The 13,420-nt window shown below is 42.9% G+C and overlaps 1 protein-coding gene across 2 annotated transcripts in view; it reads left to right on the forward strand.

Annotated features, from left to right (window-relative positions):
* The window catches only part of NTN4 (netrin 4), a 567,299-nt gene that overhangs the window by 496,975 nt on the left and 56,904 nt on the right, over positions 1 to 13,420 (forward strand). For both annotated transcript variants that reach the window (XM_078675865.1, XM_078675873.1), the window contains 2 exons: positions 3,907 to 4,022; positions 5,710 to 5,778. In XM_078675865.1, coding sequence (XP_078531991.1) covers positions 3,907 to 4,022; positions 5,710 to 5,778 — 185 coding nt within the window. The remainder of the gene's footprint in view (positions 1 to 3,906; positions 4,023 to 5,709; positions 5,779 to 13,420) is intronic.

The following is a 13,420-nucleotide window of genomic DNA, read 5'->3' on the forward strand; positions in this document are numbered from 1 at the left end:
CACTAACTGGCCTATCCGTGCGCGACTTTCCTCTGACGTCACGCTAGCCGCCCAACCAGAGCGCGGCTCTAGCTAACGTCACACCAACCGCTCAATCAGAGCGCGGCTCTAGCCGACGTCACCCGTCCCCCTTCGCAGCAGTTCCCCTCCTTTCTCAGCTCGTCTCCTCGGTCATGCACGCATCCCATTCATACTCTGAAAAATGATTACTTCCGTCCAAGCGATCACCTTTCTTGACTGTACGCCCACAGTCTTTCTGTAGTTGTCACCTTAACTTGGCGAAATGTCTTTCCGATTACTTCCAGACAATCGCCTTCTCCGATAGGTTACTCACACACAGTAACTTTCGACCAGCGTCCGTTACTCATACACTCACTCTTACACTCCCCCTATCTTGGATCCACGGCGGTCAATGGTACCTCGTGACCTCCGTACTATGGTCGACAACTACCCTGGATGTTCGATACACCCAAAACCACTTAAGCTCTGGCCTGAACTTAAGATTTCACCAGTTCACCCGTTTACCAGGTTACCAGCTTACCAGGTTGCGCGCGCTCACAACCTTCTCTCATTCACACTACAGGCATTCAACTCCGCAAGACATTACAATACAAATACAACACAAAACACCGCAATCTGTTCACGCATGACCCTTTTTATACTCACTCTCCGATACTGCTGCTTTTCTCGCACCGTCTGCACCTTTCGGCACACGATTCTTCCGCTGCTCGTCTCTCGACGTCTCGGGCCTTGGGGTAAACTAACCTCTCTAGATTACCTTCCTCAAGAAGATAACCATCCTCACTCTGCTACCAACTGCTAACGCGGGATTACTGGTTACTAATTATCTTACCAAATCCCAAACTATGTCGACTGAATCGTTGGTACCTGTCTTGGAGTAAAAGGTAATCTTCGCAATAAGTCAATCAATTTAAGAACTTACACCACTCTAAATGACCACTGACCAAATTTAAGTTTTAAAGATTTAATATAAAGTCAAAGATAACTGAAGATACAAACTTCTCAAAATGAGGTTCAACAGGTAAATTGGTATCACTATAAACATGAACTTTTTGAATAGTCTGAGTCTGAAAAACAGAATAATAAGTACAAGCTCGAAAACCATCAGGGTTGCCAAAATGGATACAAGTTGCAACCTCAAAGTCATTACAGAAAAGAAAATTAAGGTTAGTCTGTCCCTACACTACACTAAATGACATCCCTACTTAGCAAGATCTTAACCCTCTAGGTGTCAGCCGTGGTGACTTCCTAAGAAGATCACGCACTTCTCTTTGTCTCTTCTCTGATGATGGGTCTCTCCTGATCAGCCTATCTGCCTACCCATCCGCTTCCTTAGGCTCCCAAAATCATCTGGTCTGCTCTCCTCCCGGGTCTCTTTCCCTAATACCAAATCACATTTTCAATAGAAACGCCCCTTGGGACGCCCCTCACGTGGTACATCTTTGCGCGGCAAACTCCATGATGGTACTCTTGAAGACCCTCGTTATAGTTGACCTTGGTTCCCAGGCTTCTTCTTCAGTGCGCTGATACCCCCTGAAATTCCTGGAAACTCCTACAGGCCTGCGCAAGGCGCCACTGAACAAAGTCCCTTTCATTCGAGCTGATTAGGACCCTCGCACCTGCATACAGCTCGTCTTGCAGTGGGCCTCAAATTCCAGACTCCACCATATCTTTAGTCATAAAACACTCTCAAAGCTCGGTGCTGGACACCTCGCGACCTCTTCTCTAACGAGCACATGACGATTTACACGACATGACATTATCTCCTCTGGCCTACTTGATTTACATGCAGCAGGTCCCTGCACTCTTAAAACGTTAACTTGATTTAAACAGCAAACATTCTTAACTAGCATACGTTTCTAAAATAACACATCTATAAAGCATATACTTTTAACCCTAAGTTCAATAGTACATTTTGGAAGAACCACGTCAACCTTATCTCACATTATTTTAGCAGCACGTTCAGGTTTGCTGTGAATTGCCCTAAGGCCTACACATAATACTGGATTTTCAAAGTTACATTTAATTCGGACATGATTCTTTTAACATGAGAACATGAGGTTTTCACATATATTCCAACATTTCTACATTAATCTCACACCGTTATAATTATAGTTACTCTACTTAACATTCTATACATTTCACTACTGAATATAAAACACTCTGTATATTTCACTCCTGGATATAAAACACTCGTGTGCAAAACATGTTTAAACTAACTACGTGCTTGTAAATATGGTGTACTTATACATTTTTTTTCAAACTTGTGCTCTCTCAGTAATAAGCAATTAGCGACTCACAAATGTGCGGCCATATTTACATGACTCCAGGTCTAAAGTGAAGAATTAACGAGTTTAAAAAAGAGTGTCTTTAACTTCTGACGAAAGCTCATTAGAGTGAATGCAATACAGACAGGAACAATATTCAAGTTGCTACAGATAAACACGTCGGCAGAGAGTTTTGAACCTTTATTACCTCTCAAGCGATGACTAACTATCACATATCCTTGCTGTGTGTCATCTTTTAATCATACAATTGGCAGGTCCTCAACAAGATAAGAGGAAACCATAGAATTAGTGTCATGGGGATTTAGCAAACCCTAAAATGTTATGTGAAAAATGAGGTCACATTTGGCTAGTGAGTGGAAGCTTCTTCGGGAAAGTTGTCATCTTCCAAGCTATTGCATATGTAGATTTTACTGGGTATTAAATGTCATTAGCAGTCATCCTGTCAACTCTCCTCAATGCACCCCATTTATTCCCATTTTTAAAACACACATGGATGCTGGATTTTTGTAAGCAGAAAATGATGGTCTCCTGAGCATATGCCTATCCAATAATTAAGCGTTACGGCCTGCAGCCAATAGCAATAATATAGCCTACTAGCCATTAAAGGCCTGCTCCAGCGTTAAAGGTACGATCCAAAGGTGCTACGGAGGTCTCTAAGGCTATTAGAACATTCCGCCCCTACAGGGCACAATGTTCTAATTTGTAAAACAAAGGTCTCACAGAGCCCGGGGGTGGGTTGAAATCCCCTCGGGCTCTGTGAGGCCTTTGTTAAACATTAGAATGGTGATGCTCTGGGATTCTACCACCCATTCGAAGCCCAGAGGACTCCACTGTTTTCAATAGAGCGCTCAACATCCCAATGTTCTAATGGTTGTTAAAGGGAGAGTCCGAGTTATAATCCTAAGCTGCAGGTGAGGGCATGTAACGAGGGTGAGGTCCTTTAATAACTTTTGTAGCCTAAGGAAGAAGAGCTATAAAACTATTAGTGTGTCCTGGCCACAAGGGATTGAATATTTTACATTGAAAATGGTGGAACAGAGAGATAAACATTGGAATGTTGGAGCAGAAGGTCTGTATATGTTATTGGACCTGAGCCATTCCATTGTCTTCAGTGGATCTCTCAACAATTTATTGGATCTAATTTTAATAAAAGTGTGTATGCTTCAGCTTCATATCACTGTATGACCATAACCACGGCTCAGTAATACTTGCTTGATGAAACTCTGAACTCTGAAAGTTTGAGTTGGTGCCTCTGCATTTCATCCTGGGACCTGCTAAGTGAATACACTCCTCAGCAACAACTATTTGAGCTCACTGACCTATTTACTATTTCTTATGAGCAAAATACATTTAGAGCTTCTAAAGTTGACAGACATTTTTTAAATAGAATAAGGGTTTTCTAATGAGAAAAAGATATTTTACACACAGGTGTCCAGTTAACCTGGGCCCGGTGTAACTGAGTTAACAAAGCCAACCTGTGACGAGTGGGGACTGAATAAAAGCTGGTAACACAAAAACTGCGTTCTATTGTCATCCGTTCTGTGTTTTACTTTATTGCTGTTCAACGTCTTTAAGAAATGCTTTTGCTTCTTTGCAGCAATGCAGACATAGACTGGTACCGCGAAATCCCTGACCTTCACCCCGTGTTTAATGAGAGCGAGCCAGCATGGGACTGGGAGGACGAGCAAGGCTTCTCGGCGCTTCGGCACTCAGGTGAGAGACCTGGCCAAGGACACCTCTCTCGGCTCCTGCGCTCACGCGCACAGGTCTGGCCTCAGGAGTAGGTAATGTGAGAAATCCAGTCGCCTGGCTTTCGGAATTATTTTTCGTGCCTTGGTGTAGGGGCCTGGCACTGGATATGAGAGATGGACACTATTAGACCAATCCACATTCCGAGAACACACTGCAGCTTCAAAGGTGGACTACACCTGACTTTGGAACAGGCAGACTTCTCCGTCAAGGCAAACCACATGTATTCACAAAGAAACTACAGTGACCTTCTATCCCTTGTTTCCCACCCCTTTCTCTGGAAGCAGGAAGTGCTTTGACGTGAATTAGTTTGTGTGGCTGCATGTACACATCTTTCCCTATTCATTCATTCAAGTTATCTAGCTACTTCAGATTTTGAGGCAGTCCCATGCCCTTTCAGTGTCACACACATTTTCGTGATCAGGAGGGGCCCTTCTTTCACTCTGAACTGTTTCTTCATATTTTAAAAATAGAGGTAGCATGCATCTTCTCATTTTCTGCCATTTGACTATGACAAGTTCGCTTGTTAATTGAGCTATATTGCCCGCTGCCAAGGGCTATAACAGTTGTTGAAGGCCCAGAACTCAAGCTATAGGCCCGAGCTGCAAGTGAAGGCACATAAAGAGGGTAGGGCCATTAACAACACTTATAGCCTAGGCAGAAGTGTTGTAAAGCTACTTGAACATTCCACACAATGGGGTAAATGTCCTAAATTAAAGGCGAAACGGAGAGACAAACATCGGAATGTTGGAGCAGAAGGTCGGCATCAGCCATTACATTGTCTTCAGAGGAGCTCTCAATGTTCAAATGTTCTAATAATGATAAATTCCAGGTCCATTTGTCTTTTCGTCTTTGATTGGTTGTCATAGTACTGTAAAGTTAAGTGATTTGTAATTTAGAGATCCGGACAGAAACATTCTAAGGATTTTGGGGGCAATAGGGTCAAACGTATATTGGGGGGGCCTGTTTCGAACAGTTTTGATTTTATGATCCAGTTTCAGCTCTTTCATGCCCTCTTTGGCCAGGTCATTGAGAGTACACTGGGACACTTGTCCAAATTCTAAATCTGTTTACATCTAAATATTCAAGGATAGTGATGTGTGTTTTCAATATTGTGACACAGCAGCAGCTCACTAATATCACTGCAAATAATCCCTGTGACACCCTCCCATTTCTCATATGTGAGGTCCTGCTTTGATCTAAAATAAACTTTTTTTATGGATGTTGCATGAAACATAAACACAACATTTCTCTGTAAAATGTCTTTTATAGACACTCACACATCACCCACATTAAAAATAAGGGGGAATATCGGGATTTAAACAATCTGTTTAAGATTATCAGGGCAAGACTCTCTGCAGAACAGAGCTGGCTCTATCAGGGGCCCTCCTGAAAGGTTTGGGCCCTTTTGCCCACGCCTTAAAAACGTCTCTGGATCCAGACATTACAAACAGTAGGTTTACATAAGTAGAGGGACAAGAAACAATGTGTTAAACAACCTTCCATTTTAATATATTTAGGAGGCGATAGGAACAATATAAATGCATTCATTGTAAATGTCCTGGAGTGCATGTGAACAGCAGGTGTTGTTTTGGGAGGAAATTTGTTGTGACATTGTTTGAATACATTCTGTGTTGTATTTCTTTAATAGGCAAATGTGAATGCAAGGAACAAGTGCTAGGAAACCCCAAATTGTTCTGTGCTATGCAGTACTCATTCGGTGAGTAATGAGAGAAACATTTATCTACTTCTTAATGATTGGAATTATTTATCATTGTCTGATGTCACTCTAGGTCTCAATGAAATTACCGAAATGTTTTCAAAGTTTACAAGAAAAATATCCCATACCTACTTTCGCAACAGGATAGAAGCCTCACAAAGTGGACCCTTTCTTAAGAATTTTCGTTGAAGACATGAATGAAAAAGTAAATATGATTGTGTGTAAGAATATGCGGTAAGCCCTATCCCATAAAAGCCCCGTTAAAGTTCAAAGGGATTGGAAGGATATGATGAAGCAACACAGGGTATGATTGAAACACATCAATAGGCTGTTGAGGATTTTTTTCTTTTAATTTCTGTCCATGGCTGCAGAGCACCAACACTGTCTCTCGTTGCTAGCACATGGAGGACGAGGAAGAGCTGGGAGAGTTGGTGGGAGGGGGGGGGGGCACAGAAATGACATCGGGTAAGAGATCACTAGACCATGGGCTCTTCAGGCAGGTTCTGAAGCCTTTCCAAACATTTTCAAATGCTGCTTCAACGCAGAGGGTCAAAACCTGAGAATGTCAAATGGATTCATCTTGGCTGAGAAAGAACTTTTTGCAAAAGCTTCCATACATCTGAGATATAGTCTGTCTAGGGAGGCGAACCATTGTCATCTGCTGGTTACTTTGGCTTGTGAACCAGACACAGTGTATGAACTTTAGCCTTTGTTTGTAACTACAAAGCTGGCTTGATGTAGCCCAGTCATTGTCGGCCTATTATGCAGGGCACACATAGAACCATCCAGAGCATGCTGTGTCTTGTGCTCTTTGCTGGGAAACCTATAAACATGTGGACTGAAATAGGAAGTATATGTGAGGATAACTGGATAACCGGGGCAACGCTGCACATGGTACCATCACATGGTGCTTGAAAAAACTGTCTGAAAAGGTTTCTTCAACGCAGGCACATTTCTTCAGAATTACCGGAGAGTCTCATTGAGGGCTTTAGAAGTGATTCTTTTGTGAGAGGCCAGATTTAGGTTTTCACTAATTAATTCCTCTGCAAGTCAACACATCAAGGGCGGCTCCTCCTCTAAGGCAGAGGAGTGTCGCCTCCCAGCAAAAATAACATGATAGTAACTGCAAGTTATTATCATTTTATTTTTCAGTGCTCCTCTGTAGGGGCGGGGCGGGCTGGACTGCCAACAGAGCAGGGGTAGGAGTGGTGGGCACTCTCTAAATGTGCTTGACTGTTTGGCCAGCTGTCTTGGGCCGGTCAAACCGTCATGCGCATTTGGCATGTTCTCCACCGGGCTGTGTTGTACAGCTTGGGTGGGGAACATGCCCAGGCTCCTAGTCCCAATCTGAGTGCTGAACCACAGCACACAGACCAATCATGATGCTGCTATCTGCAGCGTCGTGATTGGCTAGGGGAGTCTGGAAGCCTGGGTGCTTCCTGTTCCTGCTTCCTGCGTCGACGGAAGTAGAAGAGGACGGAGGAGAAGCGGCAGATGGCAGGAAAGTTTTTTAAAAAAATCTTTTTTTTTAATCCCCCCTGCCCAACACTATTGCCCTGTAGTAGCCGCTACTGCAACACATCCTTGTTCTTCAGGTGCAATCATCCTGAAGAAATAACAGCAAAAAGTAATGGGGAGGGTGCCTAATTTGAGAATAGTAAGGCAGGTCTATCCTTAATTAATTCAGAATTTGAAGCCCATGTGCAGTAAGAAAGTACTTTGTTCAGGAAAAAGGCTCATACATGTATCAGTATTTCGTGTATGTGTGTGGGTGGTAGAAGAGACGTTTGCTGACGACTAGCTCTGCAGTCCTAATACGAACAGTCAAAGCCACAAAGAGTTACCACCCTCCATGGTCTGGAGTGGACTGATCATTATATACCATCAAACTGTTGTTCCACTGCATGTCCATGCAAACTGAGGACACCTAAATTACCCCCAGGTCCCTCCGTCCTCGACACCTTCATATTTACAAGTGGAGATGATCATCTCCACTTGTAAATATGAAGGTGTCGAGGACTACGGGACCCGGAGTAATGAAGATTACCGGTAAGTAATAGGACAATAATGCAGTTTCCCAGTAAAAAAATATACTATCGCAGGTGTGTATGTGGTTCCAGCTGCTGGTGTGTGTAGCTTGAAAGCATGCTAAGCAGCGGATCTGCACTGTTGCCAAAACAAACTGCACGTTCAAAACAAGCATTGTAAAGACTATAATTCTAGTCTTAGCCAGATGGTCTGATGATGGTTCATTTTTCATTTGTATTGCAAGCATATACCACAAACATAATTAGAAAAATGAAAACATGCAATGACCTAAACATGACTGCCATATGCTCACGATAATAAAAATACAATGAAAACACATTCACTGACGTTGCTGTTTTACTATTGAATTTGTTTAAATAACAAACTTTTCATCTGGGACATGCATTTTATTATTATTATTTGTGACGATTAAATCGCTACCTAACCAAGCACTATACCTGCTGGCTGCTCTAAAGTTAAAATGTCAAACACTTTATTTTTTTTTATTTCAAAGTATTTTATAATTTTTTTATAAACAGATACATTAGCATTTCTGTCACGGGGTTAGCCACACGTAGTATGTATTGCAGTGATTACAGGTACTGTAACTTGAGATATAAATTTAGCTAATCCCCTCCACATTGACTTGCTGGGAAATTAGGCACAGGATAAAGGAAACTGAAAATAAATGTTCATTCAACTGAGCCCCTAAAATGCAAGCAAAATTAATAGCAAGTATTTAAAATTAGTATAAACAGCAGGTAAAATAGAACACACTTCGAACCAGATGTGGCACTGAAGCACACAGGCTGTGTGCAGCCACTCAATGTGAAGGTAAAGTGAGGTGGTATGGCTCATTCTCCTGTGCTGGATGCAATGGTGGGCAGAATGAAAAGGGGAATGGCAATTTAACAGATCAATGGATGAAGCCCTCTAACCAAAAGCCTCCTTGCACAGTATGATGGTGTTCTAAAAATCTCATTAGAAGCATGGCCTACTGTCTCCTGATTGCATCTGCACCCCCACCAAGTCTCCCTTATTCCTCTGGCCCCTCAATGCACATTTGCTTTACCGGGAATAAATGCGTTGACTTCATGCACTCATTAAAGACAAATATTTTTCAATTGGCATGGCCCAGCTGAGCCTCAAAGGTGAAGATTTTCATAAATTTAAAGGACATTAACATTTGCTGGCTGCAGCTTTCTACATAAGTCTCCTTACCTTAATATGAGAGTGACTGAGAATGCAGAATGTCGTTCCTATGTTTCCTTTAGCCTGGGAGTGGTCTTTTCCCACATCTGAATGCTCCACATTGATATAGAGTAAACATACATGTCCGTGCTTTGCAAATGCGTGCACGGATCTGATGAAACAGGCCAAGAGCCCTCGCCGTTCTGGTTCTTTATTATGCTCCTGAGCTCAACATGGCCCTGTAGTCACCACAAGGCCCTCCACGAATAACTAGAGGCGAGGAGCCAATGAGCGCATAGCCTTTGCTCTGGTGAAACCTTAAGTTATTTCAAAGCTGCTGAAATAATGATCATTCAGTATGATACCCCTCAGCTGCTAGCTTAAATGTATGATAGCCAAAGCGAAAGCATTTACTGCTCTTTTAACTACCCGTCTCTTCTCACTGCCAGATGGGATAGTGAAACAAATGTCAGTAATTACTCTTATCTTTATAACTTAATTAAGATACATTTCTACACTACTCTTCCATTCCCTGCTTCAAGAGTACACATTTAATGAAACAACCAGCCCTACCTTGCCATTTAATGTTTACCCTTTTGACTTTTCCAAATGTTTCTATTTTATATAGCACAAACTTCACCCGGAAGTATTGGAGCGCTTTACCTGAGCAACAGTAACACTACAGAAAGTCACATTCATGCAACACAGCATGTTAGAGCATGTGCCCTGGCTTCCGAGATATATTGTTTTCTACAAGGCCCTTGGAGCCCGCCCACTGCTTACCATTCATTGCCTTTATTTTCATTATTATTTGCTTCCTTGCAACTGGGCAACGCATGCCGGCTTCACTTCCTCTTCTTTCATGTGAAGTATGGGCCAGCCACTGTTTGCTTCATCGTAATTAGAGTCCTTCAGCTTCTCACACTGTGATTGAGGTACTATTGCTTATTCCCTCCCACCCCATACTCCCCTTACCTGTATTGTCCCCCACCTGCCATAAGTTAAAAAAAAAAAAGCACTAAGACGCTTCATAGCACTTTTTTCTAGCTTTTTTCTCTTAACAGTCGTATTAACAGCAAGGTAAAGCAAGCAATGAATGGTTGAGCTGTAATCTCTTTTTCTAGTGTCTGGTTGCCTTTCTTCTGCGCCACTTATAGTGTGCCTTCAAAGCAGCTCTTTTAGAACTATAGAGGCCAGTAATGAAATGTGCATTTTTGTAGTGTTTCATCTGTGTAATCATACACATTGTATGGTAAACAGAGTGAAACACTGCAAATGCTCTTCTCTCTATGGTCACTTGGAAAATAATGAACATTGTGATTGTCTATTGTGCTGGAATCCTTTAGATGTTTTGTTGAGCTTTTAGGGAACATTAAATGTACTTTTTTTCTTTCTTCTCAAAATGCAGCCTTTCAGTGGTATGGTGGCTTCCACATAACCGCACCATCACTTCACTGAAAAAAGGCACAATGCCCTGACATTAAGGAGCGCCAACGCCTTCAGTCCTCTGTTTGTCAAATAGATGTGTACAAGGTGGTAGAGAGAGGTGGAAGGTAGTGGACAATGCAACTCACATCGAACAATGTGGTGGAGCAGGGTTGGCCTTGGAAAAATGTACTTATTGTCGCGAAGCACACCGAATAATGGGTCATGTTAACCAATGTTCAAGTCTTAAATGGAACTCTATTATTCCCTCCCTTACAATCCCATGGTAAAGTCGGGAACCCTACCTCAACCTTGCATAGCTTAGGGATAGATGGTAAGCTACCTGGAGTGAGTAATTCTTCGAGGCAATTTGGCACCTTTATGCCATCGCTGCCCCTTTTATTGGACCTATGTAGCTATACCTTGCTTACCTACCGATTTATCAATAACACTTACCTTTCTCCGATGTAGTCTATGCATCGAAAACGCCCTGTCTCCTACCGAAATATATACAGATGCAAAGGTGCCTTCCGCCCACCCTTTTATACTGTAGTGTAGCAAAGGCGCAAAAAGGAAAAATGGCCCCAAACCCCTGATTAGGTAGTAAAACAAACCTGCCCAATTGGGCTGTAGTGGCTACTTCACAAGACATGTCCCCGATACTACTGCACCAGCTGCCCTAATGACAATGATGAACCAGCTTCTCTGTATCTCTACAAACATCCATGAATGTGTCCAACCCCTTCTTACTTTTTCTCCATTTCATGGTACCATGCACCTTTCATTAGCATCCTACTCTTCGTCCATTTTTAAACATTACCCTCCCTCTCTACATTCTCCACAGAGGTTTGCCTTTTGTGCATCTTCCCCGTTTCTTATGGTCTCTTCTATTTTGAATCTCCCTACCCGTCCCCAGAACGTCCCCAATTCTTCAAAATGATTCCATTATCTCTACATCGTTGGTAAGAAAGCCACTTCTCTCCCATCTTCTCACTTCCTTAGTATCTCTCTGTTGCCAACCTTCACTCAGCCATTCCAACTTGGAGATTTCCACTTTTTGCTCATCCCTCTCCATTCTCTACTGATATTTTCATTCGGTACAGTATCAAACGCTTTTTCACGAAAGAAAATGTTCTTTATTATTATTTTATTTCCCCTCTTTTCTCCCCCTTTACTCTTTCATCTATTTTTGCTCTTTTTTCACTGTATCTTTCTGCTCTGTAGCTGCCTACTTTCCGCCATTCAGTTTCTCCCAATCTCTACTATATCTCTAGACTCTTGATCCAGGCCCCAGGCGGACACTAGCAAATACGTTTGTGGGAGCTGCATACTTAATAAACGGCAATAGCTGCACTGCAGGTAGCCCTCCCTGCACTCTAAGCCCTGGTGCTACAGCACTAGCTGCACCACTGAGAGCAATACCCTAGCTTTTATAGACCGTAGATATATATAGTGCTCCCAAACACTCTAAACTTTAATCTTTCATCTCCTCATCTATTTCCTCAGGTATCTAATTAGATATCCTCTATCTGTTCTGGATCTTTATTTATTTATTGTAAAAAGAACAATAGAAGGACAGAATGCAGAACAATGTCATACATTCATACTAGTACAGAGATATGGGCCTAAATCCATCATTTTTTTGCTCACCATGCCATTCCAGTTTCGACCCAGCCATATGCAAGTCAGTCTTGACCCTGCACCCATTGGGAACAGTCCAGCCCAAACTGCCAGGCCAGGTCCTCCCTGGACTGGAAACAAGCATCCTAGGACCGGTTTCGGGCTTTTAGCCCTCATCAGCCAGGATAGCTTGACTCCAGTGGCATAGAGAGCACTGGACTCACGTCTGGGCTTACCCGTCCCACTCAGGGTGACAAATGTAAAAAGAGCAATTGATGGACAGAATGCAGAACAATATCATACATTCACACCAGTACAGAGAGCTGGGCCTAAATCCATCATTTGTTTGCTCACCATGCCATTCCAGTTTGGACCCAGCCATATGCAAATCAGTCTTGACCCTGCGGTCAATGGGAATAGTCCAGCCCGAACTGCCAGCCAGGTCCTCCCTGGACTGGAAACAAGCATCCAAGGGCAGATTCTGGGCTTCCAGCCCTCATCAGTCAGGATAGCTTGACTCCAGTGGCATGAAGAGCACAGGACCTGGCTTGGCAGTTCAGGCTGGACTGTTCCCACAAGGAACAGGGCTGATTTGCATATGGCTGTGTCCAAACTGTGGTGGTGTGGTGAGCAAAAGAATGATGAATTTAACCCAGATTCTTGTGACTGGGGGTGAATGTTTGTATTGTACAGCATTCCGTCCATCAATTGTTTCTTTTGCATATGTAACCCTAAGTGGGAAGGGTATGCCCACACGTGGGTCCCGTGCTCACTACACCACTGGATTCAAGCTAGCCTCGCTGATGAAGGGTGATGCCCTGAAATCCGGTCCCAGGATGCTTGTTTCTGGTCCAGGGAGGACCTGGCTTAGCAGTTTGGGCTGGACTGTTCCCATAAGGAACAGGGTCAAGACTGATTTGCATATGGCTAGGTCCAAACTGGGGTGGTGTGGTGAGCAAAAGAATGATGGATTTAACCCAGATCCTTGTGACTGGGGATGAATGTTTGCATTGTCCAGCATTCCGTCCATCAATTGTTACTTTTGCATATTAATTGTTTGTACCAAATGCGCTCACCCCTGCAATGGACTTGAACTCACCTATCTGCGTTAGCGCTATTACACTTAAATACCAGCCACATGTCTCTCTGCTTTCTTTGGTTTTGTGTTCAGCTAAACAATTCTAATTGGGAAATAGACAAAAAAACAGCAATTGTGTCACTTTGTATGCACATGCGCTTTTTACGTGCCTACAAAATGATACAGGCTTGCATGTAATTGCGTTTTTTTAGTTCGAGCCTAGGCAGTGCCTGCACTGTCTATTCAAGACATGCTGTATTCACTCTGTTGGCTTACAGCCCACCCATTGCCTTTTAATTG

This window comes from Lissotriton helveticus, chromosome 1_1 (assembly GCF_964261635.1).
Source record: "Lissotriton helveticus chromosome 1_1, aLisHel1.1, whole genome shotgun sequence".
Classification (NCBI taxonomy): domain Eukaryota; kingdom Metazoa; phylum Chordata; class Amphibia; order Caudata; family Salamandridae; genus Lissotriton; species Lissotriton helveticus.